Source organism: Dicentrarchus labrax, unplaced genomic scaffold (genome assembly GCF_905237075.1).
Source record: "Dicentrarchus labrax unplaced genomic scaffold, dlabrax2021, whole genome shotgun sequence".
In the NCBI taxonomy this organism is placed as follows: domain Eukaryota; kingdom Metazoa; phylum Chordata; class Actinopteri; family Moronidae; genus Dicentrarchus; species Dicentrarchus labrax.
The window spans coordinates 6,947,068-6,963,563 of NW_026136719.1; the positions used below are offsets into that span (position 1 = coordinate 6,947,068).

A 16,496-nucleotide genomic window follows, 5' to 3' on the forward strand; every position below is an offset into this window, starting at 1 on the left:
GTTCTGGTCTTGGTCTTCAATTAGATTTGATTTACTTTGTAGATTTCAATCATTTTAATGGGAGACTTTAATCTAACGGACAGTAATATATCACAGATTTCCTCTTCACTTACAAGGAGTGCATACAGTATGTGTGCTCCAATCTTTCTTAGGTTTAATTGAAGACCTTAAGTGTCTGTTGGGCTAAATGCTCTTTAGGCTCTTTAGAAGGTCTTTTGAGCTTAACAACAAAAATACTGTGGTGGACACACTAAATATTTTCAATTTCCTTACTGGTCTTGTCTTAGAACATATCTGAAGGACAGTATGTCTCTTAAAGATCTGTGAGTAAATAAGCAATAATCAAATTTAGGTTAGAAAAGTATAGCTGATGTCACTCTGTTCATGTCAAATAACCATTTGTTGTTCTAACTTTGGCAGATAATCACGTGCTCATGTAAAAAGCCCATCTCTTATAGCAAGATGAAGATTACAAACACACGTTTCAGGACCTTTAAGGCTTTGAGTCTGCAACTACTTTTGTCTTTGTACAATTTGTTGACTTGTGCCGAAGTCAGCGTCAGTGTTCACAGCCTGTATTAGCGGAACCCTGGCCTAAATACTAACATGTGTAACAGGGAACTCCTCGCAGATTTGTCTCCATTGGGAACATCTGTTCAGGGTGACTCCTCCACACTCGTCCAAATTAGCGTTCTCTTTCTCTCTCCAGCTTAATCCTCCTCCACTGAAGTAGCTGCACAACCAGTTGGATGAGAGTGCCAAATGGGTGGAAAAAGTGATTTCTTCTGCTGCACAGAGCCGCGGTGGTGGCGCGGCGAGCGTGCTGGCGCAGGGCTTTTTAAAGCAGCGCAGCTCATTTAATGATAGTGTTTTACAGCACAGCATAAATGTCAAGTGGTAAATGGGTGAAGCTGGAGAGATACCAGAATGATAATGAGCCACGAGGATTAGAGTAATTGTGTGTGTGCGCGCTTGAGTGTAAGCTCAGTGAGACGAAAGTTTTATCTTTATAATCTATTTATATGTTTTTATGAGCAACAAACTATTTGTTTAAGGCCCCTGCGGTCACGGTGAACCCACCTAGATTAGTGTAGATGAACAAAGAATGTATTTTACTTCAGTCTGCCTCCAGAAAATGTTTGACATCTTCCATGTCAAATCTTTGTTAAATTAGAAGGGCATTGCTTCCTTTTAGAGGTGTATCAGCACATGTTGGCTGCTAAGTAACAAGAAATTGCCACAGAAATGATATGTAGATACAGTGTCGCCAATACACAGTTTGTCCACCAGAGAGCATCAACAAGTTTATTGTCCAACTGTACAATGTCCTGCTCAGTACATACAGTAACTTAGTCACAGTTCTTTAATACCTATGTATGGCTATGGTACGCTTCTTGTGGACTTTTTGAGGACTTCAGACTATTGGATCCACACAATTACGTTAACAACCTGCATGTTCAAACACTGATTTTGATTTGATCCTAATTCTGTAGATGATTTTTATTGATGTGTTTAAGAGTTAGAGCTACTTACTTCTAATGTTAATTTTATTTTGATTTAATGATTAGATTGTGTAATTGCCTGGAGCTTGAAGACTACAATTGTGAACTGCATTTCCCATTTGTACTTGAATGGCAAAGCACAGACTTACTGTGTTTAAAGTCATTATAAGCCATGAGATACTTTCTGAAAGGACGGCACAGTGACTGAAACCTTGGCTTTATCATTAAATACTAAAATTTAACACACTTAATATAATATAATACTCCATATTACATTTCTCATTTAACAAAAAAAGCCAAAGATGAAAAATTTTAAATGTTGTCTAAATATAAACAGAACTTTTATTAAACTAGATTAATCAGGAACTGTCTGTTCAAAGAATACTTCAAATAGCCTAAGTATATTTTCTAAGTAATTTGCCAAGTTACTACATAAAAAAGGTACATTTTTAAAATCAAGAATCAGTCCAGACAGCTGAAAACAATGCGACAGCATCAGAACATTTCTCCTTATTCCTCCTCCTCAGACAGGGCCAGGTGTGTGTGAGGTGATACTGGCTGGATGTGTGCGTTTTCTGATCTTATCTTAACATGAGGGAGACAACAGTGCACCCTCTTCCCTCATCTGAGTCATCGACAGTGACGAGGCGCCTGGTTTTGATACGGTCACCTTCTTCCTTGTCGTCTCTGCACCCCTAGCCCCCACCCACGCTTTTTTTTTTCCCCGGGACAGCTGGAGGAGCAGCTGCAGGCCGACAGGGCATCAAACGTCCCACCCAGCCTTCACAGTAATGTCCCCTTTAATCTACATGTGACACCTCCCGGTCCTTTCACGCCTCGACTGAATCTGTCACGCTCTCTATCTACAGGTCATCAGCAACACAACGTCGCCTCCAGCTGGACAGAATACTGCTCGGCCTACAGCGTGACGGACTGAAATATAGGGAAAGTTTAGTGATTTTCCTCCTTCAATCGCATTCCTCTAAAGTGGCGTTTACAATACAACAAACCAAGTGTGCCAATGTTCCTAGGCATGTTTTTTGTATGACAAGCTAAAGAACATTCATACTATGTAGTAATAAAAATCAAAACTCAACGGCAACCGGTTGGTGACTCTCCGCACTAGCGTCGCCATTAGACAAAACTTATTACATGTACAAGAATTACCAAAGCATATGAGTAGATTGACATGAAACATGTATGCTCTCCAGAGGAAGATTCCATTGTATCGTCATGCAGCAGACGACTCACAGTGAATTTGGCATCACTGCAGCATACAGCATTTGTCCTCAGTCAGATGTACTCTATGATCACACACACCCACACACACACCCACACACACACCCACACACAAACCCACGCAGACACAGAGCCCCTTCTCTTCCTGTCCCCTACCTCAAGGTGCACAGGTGTGCAGACTGGATAGCGGCGTTATCCTTAACACCCGTCTGCTGTCCAGCTCCAGTGACAGAGGAGCTGGCACACATCCAGCTAGCGCACACACAGCACAAGCACAAGCACAAGCACGCACGCACGCACGCACACACACACACACACACACACACACACACACACACACACACACACACACACACACACACACACACACACACACACACACACACACACACACACACACACACACACACACACACACAAAACTATAGGTGTAGGGAGATACACTCGTTAACATTCCTGGGCACAGCCGCTCAGAATGTAACTATGCACGCGCACCCGCACCCGCACCCGCACACACACACACACACACACACACACACACACACACACACACACACACACACACACAGACGTCCCATTTGTCCTGTGTGTTGTCTGAGCAAACAGAGGCTGTGGAGGAAGGACAGGGCCAATTACAGCCTTTTATCCTGAGAGCACACATCATTAAGGAGAGCTCACAGGGCTGATGGCACACACACACACTCACCCATGTCAAACATTTCCCCTGTCCCTCTCTCTTTTCACACTCTTAAACACACGTGTTCATCACTGATGTGCTTCCACACTCTTTTTTTACTTCATTAGAAAAAAAACTTTCCCAAATTGGAAGCCACACTGCCCAGTTTCTAACATATTATTACTCCAAAATTCATGATTCACATAGCCTTTTTGCCTCGGCCTTGTGACCATTTCTTGACTGTGAAATGACCCATTTATTTATTTATTTTACGTCTGATAGTTTCACAGTCACTGCTGAGAAATAATGTTTGTCTAATGGTTGAAGACCTCAGGATCACATGCAAAATCTAATTGTTTCTTGGATGTGTTTCATGTTCCAAAGCTTGATTGTCCACCACATTTTGAGGAATTCTGCTGCATTTTTGCCCGCTAACATCATAACTCAGAAAATGCACGGAGGGAAATGAGTGACTCAGTGATCCACCTTCAGCATGCAGGTTAAAAACTTCATTACAGTATATTGATGAGAAGTTAGAACGCCGACTGCATTCATTTGAAAAGATGGAATAACTGACTGCTGTCAACCGTTCTTAAAGTGTGTACATCCAGGTTCAGCTTCTGTCTCACATGAACCAGCACGACAAACCTGGTCTGTTACCGTTGCCCAGCCCCAGTATCACTGCTGAATTTAATTGTCACACTACCAACCTGCAGTGAGCAGGGTGTCCAGCTGGCTGCTGGTTTACCGACTGATAAAACATTATGAAAGTACAAATGAACCAGCCAAAATCAGCCAAAACCGAGAAGCAAGTCTTACTGCAACATGAGGCCTCAGAAGCAGGCCAGAGAGAGAGAGTTGTGTGTGTGTGTGTGTGTGTGTGTGTGTGTGTGTGTGTGTCAGACCAGTGCCCTGCCTGCTTACATCTGTAAATGCCAGATCCCCTCTTTTAGTGCACACAAGCTCAGGCTTCACTGTAGAAACCAACAACGTAAACAGAGGCACGCACAGCTTTATGTTGTTATTTATGGCGTCAGCGTGTGTGTGTGTGTGCATGACAGTGGTAGACGCATGCGCATGTTCTTTAAAGAAAATATGGCATTCATTTACTCCACATGGTATAATGAAGTTGCGTCAGCGAGTTACATCCTATATCTATCCCCTTGTGTGTTTGTCTGTGTGTGTGTGTGTGTGTGTGTGTGTGTGTGTGTGTGTGTGTGTGTGTGTGTGTGTGTGTGTGTGTGGTAATTAATGAGAATCTGAACTCCAGCCAGACCTCTGTGCACCACATCTCTTCTGCTCACCCTGAGCTTTCAACGAAAAAAAATGTCAGCAACTTCTGAGGTACTAGGATAAACTGACGTGGTTTCATGTTTCAGGGTTACAAGGTCATCAGAGCTATACTTTAAACAGAGGCCTTTTAGGTATTTAACTGTATGTATGTATGTCAGTTCAAAGATACCCTTTAAATATTTGAAGACATTATCAAGAATACAATCAGATAGCCCTGGCTCTGCAGTATAATTCAGTCAGGTGCTGGTCAGATAGAGGCAATGAAAAAAGATCAAAACTTAAGAAAGTGCTTGCCGCACACCAAAAACAATTTTTTTGCAAGTTGGAGAATGTGTTTTGTGCATGCTTCATCAGAACAGGAGGACAAAGAGGCTGATAAAGCAAACATGAAAGACGCTGCTCGCTGTTTATGTTATATTGTAAATAGTTCAGCAATGGTGCTTAATATCTCTTTTTGGTTGATGTACCTCAGATGTAGAGAAAAATAAGCCTCCACAAACTGGCTTAAACCAAGACCAGAAATATGCTTAGGTATATCTATATTTTATCAGCTCCAGTTCTGGAGGCGTCCTGATCTCCAGGTAGAACTGGTGCCTCATGTACCAGGGCTGAGTCCTAGCTGCAGTCGAATGGCCTTTTGCTTCATGTCTTTCCCTCTTTCTCCCCCTTTCCTGTTCTGCTTATTGATTCCTCAATATGTCAAAAGCATGTATCTCATCATCAAAAGATATGGACATTCTTGGTGCAATTTTGGACTTTATAACCAATCCTAGCCAGAGAAGACAGGTAACAGGTGCGTGTTTACCGTGGCTGATGACGGCCTTGCGGTTGCGTCCATCTAGGTCGGCCCTCTCGATGACATGGTGCTTGGCATCCACCCAGTACATGCGGTGGCCGGCGTAGTCAATGGTGAGGCCATTGGGCCAGAACAGGTTTGTGTCTGCGATGACCCGCCGGTTGGAGCCGTCCATGTTGGCGTATTCGATACGAGGTGTGTTGCCCCAGTCTGTCCAGTATATCTTACTGAGGATGAAAGTGGGACATTCATGGTTAGTTTACTTGTTTACACCTGCGGGACTGAAGCTTTTTTGAGCTGATCCTCATGGCGTCCACTAAAGTCAAGAGGTAAACAGATTGTTGTCAGGATTCAAGACGAACCAGATGTATGATATAACCAAATGTCTCCTCTGTCCTCGACATTCATGTCCTCTTCATCATCACTCATCTGTTCTGACTGGCCTCAGAGGGAAGAGCTACTTTTTTTTATATTTTTCAATTATCCCATGCAAATGAGCTGCCTAATAAGCTGAATGAGTTTTCTGGTTTAAAATTTCTCTGGGGCTTCATCTGAAACTCTCTCCTGTCACTGCAGCATATGAAACCGGGAATGAAAACACACTTAGCTGCTGCCCCTTTCATGAAATACTTGTTCCACACAGATGCTCGCCTGTGGGCACTGCTGTGTGCTGCCAAACTTTAATCCCTGCTCTGCTGCTACACTACAACTGGGACACATCCAGGGGGGATATGTATATATGAGTATGTGTAAATTTGAAACCATCTGCAGTGAATTATATAGTTTGTGTCCGTGTGTTTGGACTCATACCCTTCTATGGGGTGCAGAGCAATGGCTCGGGGCTTCTCCATGTTCTGCCACAGCAGCACTTTGCGGTGTGTCCCATCCAGGTTGGCCACCTCGATACGGGATGTCCCCGAGTCTGTCCAATACAACTTGTCATGGATCCAGTCTATGGCCAGTCCACCTAAAGAGATAAAACAAAGAAAAAGTTTATAATATCATGTTTTCATTCCTTAATTTTTCTTCCTATCATTTGTATACTTGTTGGTGTTTTTATATTCTGAAAATGTTTCTGAGGCTGTTAGAATAGCTTAGCATAAAGACTGGAAATAGGGAAACGTCTAGCCTGGCTCTCCCCAAGAGTAACAATATTGCCTATTGGCAAAGCTCACAAGTTCTTTAATTTGGACAAAGTGCAAAAACTGAAGGTTGTGGTTTTAGAGACATTGAAGCTGAGAGAGAGAGCAAGAAAGAGCGAGACAAAAAGCAAAAGAAAGAAAGAAAAAAAAACAAGGAGACTGAAAATGAAAGAGAAAGAGGAAGAACAAAGGAGACTTTTGAGTTTGGACAGTATTGATGTGAACTCATACATGAACGATGGATGAAGCGAGTGAAAGGAGAGTATTGTTGAACAGTTGAATAAACTGGATAAATGATAAATGAGTGTGCTGCCCTACATTTGTACCAACCTGGGCTCTCCAGACCGGTGGACACAACCTCCTCCACGTTGGAGCCATTGAGGTTGGCCTTCATGATACGATCCAGCGTCACATCTGACCAGAAGACCAGCTCGCGGCTGTGGTGGAAGTCCAGGGCAATGGCGTTCTCCAGGTTGTTGAGTAGCAGGGTGTACTCGGAGCGATGCGGCAAAACCTGACGGATGTCGATACGGTTGGCGAACAGCAGCACAGGCTCTGGACCTAAAGGAGGGCGGAAAGACAGACAGGGATGGAGATGATGTGAATTACAGTGGACAGGAAAAAAGCGAGAGGCCAAACATGAAGTTAAAGTTGGACGGGAACTAAAGTGCAAAGAGACAAAAAAGTTTGAATTAAGACCGATGGTCACTTTTAATAAGAGTGAGCATTAATCTCGCTGGAGGTGAAGTTCTGGGTCCTGGCAGCTGCCTGATAGACAGTGGTGACCTGGGCTTAACTCTGGTCTGCAGCAGATTGATGGGCTGCTGTACCAGGCCTGCACTCTACCTTCGCTGCATATCTAAATCTAGTCCAGACCCTCCGAATGAGCCAACCTCATTCTGAGTCCAAGACCCCGGGGCAGAGGAACGGATACAGTTACTGCTGAAGCAAATATAAACACTATGCAACCATGTTTTTATTGGAGGTCAAACCCCGGCGACTCTATGTGGTCACATGTCAAGGTTGAAATACAGTACAGTGGTTTTTACCTAGAGCTTTGCAGCTGCGCTTGTCAGGTCGAAGCTCGTAGCCCTGAACGCACCAGCACTGGAACCCCCCCTCCGTGTTGGTACAGCCCTGGCTGCAGTAGCCTTCTTCAGCACACTCGTCCACATCTGGAACAGACCACAGAGGCAGAAGACAAGAGGGGAGGGAAAGGGAGATGTTGGCGTCAAACTCCCGCAGGGTTAACAATGAATTCAAGACACAAAGCAGAGTGTACAGAGGTGACTTGAAGGTGAAAATGCTCATTCACACTTTCGGAAAAACATCCACATCCAACTTCTTGTTACACCCCTTACATTTTGGATTCACTTGTTTGACCTTACAAACACACCCGTAGAATCTGGAAACAAATACCAAGAAGATTTCATTGTGTCTCCATGAGTTTCAAAATTCTGGTGATAAAACGTTTGACTTATGGCAGCAATCCCAGATTTGGGTCCACACCAAATTCTAATCAATAATTTCTCAGCCCAGAGCTAAGCTTTCCATCAAGTTCCATGGAAATGTGTTCAAACTTTTGGGAAATATCCTGCTGAGATAAAGACAAACTGACAACACTGAACAAAATCTGAGAGTTGCAGCATTGAACATCGATGCATGGCCATATTTAGGAAGTTAAAGATAGTATCAGTAACATACAGGTTATATTTCTATTTATTTCCTTACTTCAGTATTTTAACTTGTTCCTTTGCATTTTGCTACCAAAACTCTACCAGTTTGTTTTTTCTTTTCTTTTCTCTTCTTTCTTTTACTGATTTTTGAATAGGAGTTATAGAGTTAAGCTTAGTTTTGACATCTTTGATTCACTTATCTTGACTTGGCCTGTCCTCTGACTTCCAATCTAAACTTGTATTTTTGTCAATAAAAGGTTCAGTAACTAAATAATATGACTCATTGTCTTCTCCATATGTTACTTATGTTCCCCATTTGCCCTAGACCAACTTGGAGTCATAAAAGTAGTAAACATGTAATCTCCCTAGTGGCAGGAATGAGCAGCATAGCAGCGCCATGGGAACCATTTTATAGTAATGTCATATTTAGGAAGTCAGTGAAGCTATCACATGTTTAACATTAGGTAGCAACTGACCAATCGTCAAACCTCATGAATATTCACAACCTCAGCCTGCTCACTCAATTTCAATGCAGACACTGATGTCAGATTGTGATGTGTACGCACACACACACACACACACACACACACACACACACACACACACACACACACACACACACAGAAACACACACAGAAACACAGACACAGTAGTACCCTGGCAGGCTTTGCCATCGTCCATCAGTCGGTATCCAGTGTGACAGGTGCATTGGACCAGTCCTCTGACCATCTGACACTTCTGGGAGCAGCCTCCGTTATTCTGGTTACAGTTGCCCTCATTGGAGCGCGGACCTGTGTGCAACATGGGAACATAACAGGAACATAAACAAAGCATGCTGATTCAGTATAAATACAACCACACACTGTCAAAAGTATCTGACTCATCTGGAGCCCTGAAATGTTTTAGGCCCACAAGCCCAGGCAAAGAAATCTCCAGTCGAGATTGTCATTAAAGTTTGTTTCCACTTTGGACACTCCATGAGCTTTTCTTTTAATGGCACACAATTATTACTACTGCTTCAACCTCTTGATAGATTGCAATAAAAATGTGCTCAACACATTAAAGCTCCCCAGGGGAATAAACATTGATTAATAACACTGTAATAAATCTGTCAAACAAAGAAAACTCAAGAAAAACAGAAAGTAAGTTAAAAGAAATGTGTAAAAATGCAGTAATAACAATGATTACATTTGACAGTGTAAAAAGACTGTATTATATAAAAACCAACCATAAGAGGCTTTGTTCCTTACACTAAGTTTCTAAAGCATTGTCAAATTTGAAATTAAACTGAAATGAATAACCAAATGACATTCAAAGACAATTGTCAATTATTCTTGATTAACATTCAGTAAGTCTAATGCCCATGTCGGTCTTTGTTATGGCAGTCTTCAGATTCTGTGCATGTTTTAAGAAAAAAAAAAAAAACAGGCTGAACTTAGACTCACGGCAGTCATGGTGCGGGTGTTCGTCAGTGCCGTCTCCACAGTCGCTGACCTCGTTACACACCTTCCTCTGACCGATACAGCGTCCATTCCCACACTGGAACTGATCAGGAGCACACGGGGGACTCTCTGTGGGGAGATATATCCCGTCAGAAAACAGTTATCTGCCAACCGGTAGAGATCAGTGTGATGGAGCACGTTGAGGTGCTCGGCATTTCAGTCTCTGGATTAGCTAAAAAATGTTCCAATCTGTTTGCTTCATCTAAAAGCTTTTCTCAATTTGGTTCAGTTGCACTACATCTTGATATGTATGTTGAAGTTGTGTAGTAAACCTTTATGTACAGTGATTTTATTGATGACCAAACCCCAGAGCCTAAGGACCCCTTTAGATGATCATTCAGACAACAGTAAGAACTGGTCCAACATCCTGCCTGAATCAGCTGCCATCCTCTTACTTCTGTCCCACTCACACAGAGTATTATTATAGCAACAACTCTTTGTCTCCCACTCACTTACCAAATTGTTGTTACTCATACATGACACTTAACAAAAAAAATAAGTTTCAGCTTTAAGTACATTGCCAACGGTTATTAAGAGAGCGTTAAAGTGTTTTATTTTGGATTTTCCATTAACCTCTCCTATCACACTGGGCCCATTATTACATGGAACTCCTAACATGTCAGGCTGAACAACAGGGAAACGTACAAATAATACAAAAAGGCATTTTTATTTGATGCAAATGTGCAGCCATGAAAATGACATCATGGATCTGAAGATTTTCATCACAGGTGACTGCAGTGCAGCAACAAGTAAAACATCGATATTGTGCTATGGACTGGATACAAATGTATTAACTTTCAAGCTGGGAAGATACGGGAAGTTTTAGGGTTGAAGAGGGTCATGCAAAGTGATCTGGAACTCCTTTACTATCTCTGGCTCAGGTTGTAGATGGATAGTATCCAAAAATAAAGTAAAAACTTTCCATCCTTTCTCTCCTGCCTGTTTATTGTTCATTTCTATCTCAATATTCAGGCCAGTGTCTGTGGTTTGTCTACAGGTTGTTTTTATTGTTCCACCAGCGAAGGAACTGCCAAACCGATCAGTCTTTTGTTCCAAAGCAACTGTCTTTCTCAACAGAAAAAAAAGAAAAGAGGGAGTTTGTCAGTAGAGGAGGGTTGTTCTGAGCTGTTGTCATGACTACGATTGAAGCTCATGTTATATTTAGCCTCTGAAAACAAGACAAGAGCCACAGTCTTACCAGTTCTCTCACAGCCCTCTTCATCGCTGTGGTCAGAGCAGTCATCCTCCCCATCGCATTTCCATGACAACCGGACGCAGCGTCCAGTTCCACAGCGGAACTGGTCGGCCGTGCACATGGACGTGGCTGCATACACACACAAAGACAAATAAACAATCATAAACATACTTATGTTTAGACACACAACCATATACAGAGCGCTGTTTAGCAGTTCCGTTGAAAGCAGCCACTCACTGCAGTTCTTCTCGTCTGAGTGGTCATCACAGTCGTATTCACCGTCACACCTCCAGCCAGCGTTGATGCACATCCCGCTGCTGCACATGAACTCAACTGATCTGCAGGGCTGGTGGGAAGCTAGACACACACACACACACACACACACACACACAAGAATGACATTAGAAACTTGACAAACACAGCTGCCGACACAACTGTAATTTAACCACCTTTATAGAATAAAAAGGAATCTTGAGAACTTGAAAATATCGTACATAGTTCATCAGAGCTTTTCTGCCAAGTCACAAGAGGATTTTTAAGGCCCAAACTTAAAATTAAAAAGTATATCTTTTAATAAGTTGTCTTATATTATGTAAATTTAATATTTTTTCAGATTGTTGGTCCAACAAGTTGTGATGGGTATTTTTAATTATTTTCAGACCTTCTGTAGACTAAAAAATGGACTAATAACTAATAACCCTGAAAAATAATTGAAACATTAATTGATGATGAAAATAATCACTGGTTGCAGCCCTGCTGATGGTTAATACTATTATATACTATATACATATATATATATAAAAACTATTTTTTTACAAAGTGAAGTAGGGGAAAGTAATTATCTTGAATTGTTCTTCTCTTTGATCGAAGTGCTTTGCAGTTTGAACATACAGCAGTGGAAGTTGGTAAGAAGTAGGAATCAAGTCATTGTATGTGTTGGGAACCTAAACTATTGTAACACTTTAACATGTATTGCAATTCTTATGAACTGGTTGCGTGTTAATTAGGGAAGCATTGTGCTTACCTTGCTAGGTAGCTGGACTCTGAGGATCACACAATCAAAAAGCAGCTGCTAAAGAGGTTTGTGTAGATGCTGCTGGCATCAGTTATATCAGAAATAGGGAGTATTTATTCGTTGAGAGCAAGAACTGTAACAAAGGCTTCTCTCGATGGAAAAGATGTTTTTGTTTCTTCTTCCGACTGGCTTGGTTAAGAGTTTGACTACGTCATATGGTTTGTTGATCTGATTGGTTGAAGTTCACCCATGATAGGCGGTAATATACAAATGGTTCAGCCAATCACCTACCACAGATTTTTTGGAAGTGCCTGAACTTTCTCAAACAGCATCCAACGATGACTTCCCATGTGGTTCTGTATAACAAACCATCTGGTGCAGTCAGGTTAGCATTGTGCTGCTGCCAGTGGTGGTCTCCTGTCTATCTGGGTCTGTTTGGATCAATCATTCTGAATCGTGTCCAATTACACTCAGGTCTATTCAGATCGGGTCTCTATCGCCATCTTTTTTGGGGAAAATAATTTATGCACGTAGGATTCAGATCAGTTTTCCACAAGCCTGTTTCAGATCAGCTACAAACTATGGACATGTAAAATCCTTTATACAAAACAATATTGAAAAGCTTTATTGTTATATGCACAGAGAATAAGTAAGCATGCACTCTAGAGTTATTCCTCTCTGAATGCTGTCCTTAAAAAGTGGCATTAATACAGTGTTTTATATATACACAATATTTCCTTTCGCCATAAACATTAATTTTTTCTGTTTATTTTGACTGCCTTATGATCATCTCTGACTAGAGATCATAGCTGTCCCACCTTTAATTCTCCCACCACATCTCTACATGTGATCAGATCAAAGTGAAGCTCAAACTGGCAGCAGACGAGGACGGAGGTGGACGAGAAGATTAAAGCTGAATCAAACATAAGCATCTTAAATCCCGAGAGTGTGTGTGAGCGCATGTGTGTATTCCTTTGACATGTTTCCTCCTGACAGCACGAGTCGGCTCCCATCAAAGCTACAGTGGGCGTGAGATAAGGGAGGAACAAAATGACAAGCGAGGGAATGCAGGGGAAGAAAGGCAAAAAAAAAAGAGGGAGAGAGAGAGAGAGAGAGAGAGAGAGAGAGAGAGAGAGAGAGAGAGAGATGTTAGCTTCAAGCATCCCTGCACAGGCTTATCAGCTGGGCGAGGGAAGAGAGAGATGATCAAAACAGCAGGTGGCTCTCCCACAGAGAGAGAGAGAGTGCGAGAGAGAGAGAGAGACTCAGAGACTTAGGCCACAAGAATCAGCGTGGGACGCCGGCGAACACACTGACGCCCACACACACTCAAATGATTCATCTACCCTTTATCTCACTCCCTGTGTCTCTCCACCCCCCCCACACACACACACACACACACACACACACACACACACACACACACACACACACACACACACACACACACACACACACACACACACACACACACACACACACACACACACACAATGCTCTTTCATCTGCTCAGCTATGCAGCCAAAAGTAGTATCAGTGTTCGCAAGCGGTAACGAGGCTTGGAAGTGTGAGTGTTTTTGGATGTGTGTATTCACATAAAGGGGGAGGGAAGGAAAGGAAGAAAGAAAGAAAGAAAGAAAGAAAGAAAGAAAGAAAGAAAGAAAGAAAGAAAGAAAGAAGAAAGAGAGAGAGAGAGAGAGAGAGAGAGAGAGAGAGAGAGAGAGAGAGAGAGAGAGAGAGAGGCTTCTTCTAACAAAGCACCCTTCATGTGTCTGGAGAATCCATGCCAAGGAATGCCGTCTGAGGATGGGCTGTCTTATGCCTCTGAGGAATGCCTCCTCTGTGTGTGTGTGTGTGTGCGCGTGCGCGTGTGAGCGCGTGCGCGTGTGTGTGCGTGCGTGCATGCCCACAAACTATCTGTGTGTTTCAGAAAGCCAACGCATCTTCAGACTTTTTTCCAAAACACTTCATTAATGGAACTAACATTTTAAAGGCTAAAAAAACCCGTTAGGCTACACTCTAATTCCGAACGAATGTTGGTCAAAACTAACATTAAAAAAAAATAAGTAGCAAAAATAAATGGGCAGTTTGGGAGTACAGGACAGCAGGAAATGAACAGTTAGGGGACATTAGGTCCAGCTGTTTTCAGTACATCAGACAGGATGTAGATTGATCTATTAACCTTGGAACATGGAGTGCAAAGAACCCTGTCACTGTTTAGTGAAAAAGACAGACTACTCACAGGCTTTGAGGCATTTCATGTGTTTGTTCTTTAATCTATATCATTTAAGACTGTGTTTAGAGACCACACAAAGCACAGTGTGTGTGCGTCTGCGCACTTGTGTTGCACAATTCCTGGTTAATCTGAATCTGATATGTGCTGCAGAGTTTTCACTGCAGATATTTTAAGTATTTCTAAGACGTACAGGGCCTTAACTTTTTTTTTTTTTAAAGCTTTGATGCCAGTTCAACTTTCCCCAAAAATGTTTTAACACCTCAGCAGTGAGGAAGCAATTAAAAAACCTGGATGTAGGAGGAGAAGAGAGAGAAACAGAGAGCAGCTCAGTCGACTAACATGACCAAACGATGTTACAAAGCCTTGAAGCTGTGCCTATCGCACTGCAGATAAACACATCAAAGGGGGAACCCACTGTGCAGGAGTGTGTGTGAGCGTGAGAGATGTGTGGTAGGCGGTTAGAGACAATGAGCAAATGAAACGAACATGTGAGAAATCAGAGACGGGAGAACGAGGAGGGAGATGCTGAGAGATTTGTCAGCAGCAGGCAGCGTCTCTGGAGTGAGGAGAGCGAAACATGATAGTCTGTGTTAATCAGGACCATTGCCTCACTGTGTGTGTGTGTGTGTGTGTGTGTGTGTGAGAGATACAGTGACAGAAAAGATCTAACAGACAGAGTGTTTCCCAGTTTTGACAGATGCTGTGGAGCAGCGGCCTGCAACACAACAGCTGTTCCTGATCTCAACTTGACGTCCACCGACTTAAAAACATGAAGTCGACACTAAATGTTGCGATGAAAACAAAGCGTTACGATGCTTGACATCTCCTAAAGCACCAAAAACCATGACTTCAAATCTTCAGTATTTGTGCATAGTATCAAATATATATGACTAAACAGGCAAAGTTAGTAATATTCTGCTTCATATAGACTGCGTGGGTGTAGTGGGTGAGCAGATTTGAAGCAGATCCAGCTTGACGAATGATAAGATTTGCCTCTTTTCTCACTGTAAATGGACTATCTTTAGCTTTTTGGACTGTTGGCCAGACAAAACAAGCTATTTGACCATGTCACCTTAGGCTAACAAAACTTGAAATTAGTGTTTATTTCTACTAAACAATTTGGTCGATTAAGCATAGTTCGTTGCAGCCCTGTTACGTACCATACCTCTTTCAATGAGATTTTACACCCACCCTTAGATCCTCTAAGCGTATTCAGTCAGTGTGTCCTTTGGTGCAACCGCTAAAAGGGGATTAATGCCTAAAACTTCCTCTTCACAGTTTTAAACTCCAGTTGAACTAGTGCAGTAAGCTGTAGGACATGAGGATGACTCGCTGTTTTAAGACATCTGCCAGAGGGAGAGAGGGAACTTTACTCTCATCTAACAGCATAACAGAGGACTGATCTCCCAGGGGAGCTTCATCTTGTGTGTTTATCTGCGCCTATGTGTGTGTAAGCAGATAACAGCAGCTCACTGTAAGCGTTACACCAGCAGGACAGGCTGGATCAGTCACGCCACTGTAACAACATGTTTTGTTTTCTTCTTGGACTTCCACCAAGTTTGCATTTCAGCTCTTCAAAGTAAGGATTTGTGAGGTGATACAATTTCTATAAATCTATATTTCTGCCAAAAGATAGTTTAAAGCTCACATTTAAGATCAAGTTTGGCTAGTTTTAAGTGTGATGAAAGGATAAGATAAAATTAGAGCTAGACTAATATATGGCCCACAACAATAGAGTATTGTTTTCTTATGGGTTGAGGTTAAAAGACACCTGAAGTCAATGTTGGGAAGTGTGTTTGTGTGCGAGTGATGGAGCGCTTACAGCAGTCCGACTCGTCCGACCAGTCTCCGCAGTCGTCGTCTCCGTCACAGTGGTAGATGTCCAGGATGCAGCGGCCGTACGCACACTGGAACTCCTCCACGCTGCAGGTGGCTGCCATCACATCTGAGGCTGCACAGACACACACACACACAGACAGTTAAACAGATGCTGATGCCAGAAAGAAGATGGTGCAGCAGTTGGCTGTCTGAGGTTCTTTGAAGCTTTAACTCTTCTCTGCTGAAGCTGTCAGAAACTATACATGAAATGAGGCGCAGCTCTCTATTAAGACAGTGAACGTGTTTACATGCTCTGGAGTAAACTTGTTACAGTAAGATCTTAGTTTAAATGCAGCTAGTCAGTAAGCAGATTTCTCCCCTTCTTGCGACCATAGTTAGAATCACG

At 42.5% G+C, this 16,496-nt stretch overlaps 1 protein-coding gene across 4 annotated transcripts in view; it reads right to left on the reverse strand.

Moving 5' to 3' along the window:
- The window catches only part of lrp4 (low density lipoprotein receptor-related protein 4), a 561,339-nt gene that overhangs the window by 472,265 nt on the left and 72,578 nt on the right, over positions 1-16,496 (reverse strand). For all 4 annotated transcript variants that reach the window (XM_051379477.1, XM_051379474.1, XM_051379475.1 and 1 more), the window contains exons 6-14: positions 16,095-16,223; positions 11,259-11,378; positions 11,025-11,150; positions 9,770-9,895; positions 8,981-9,115; positions 7,698-7,823; positions 6,979-7,209; positions 6,317-6,473; positions 5,516-5,733 (exon numbers count right to left, since the gene is read on the reverse strand). In XM_051379477.1, the coding sequence (XP_051235437.1) occupies positions 5,516-5,733; positions 6,317-6,473; positions 6,979-7,209; positions 7,698-7,823; positions 8,981-9,115; positions 9,770-9,895; positions 11,025-11,150; positions 11,259-11,378; positions 16,095-16,223 (1,368 nt within the window). The remainder of the gene's footprint in view (positions 1-5,515; positions 5,734-6,316; positions 6,474-6,978; positions 7,210-7,697; positions 7,824-8,980; positions 9,116-9,769; positions 9,896-11,024; positions 11,151-11,258; positions 11,379-16,094; positions 16,224-16,496) is intronic.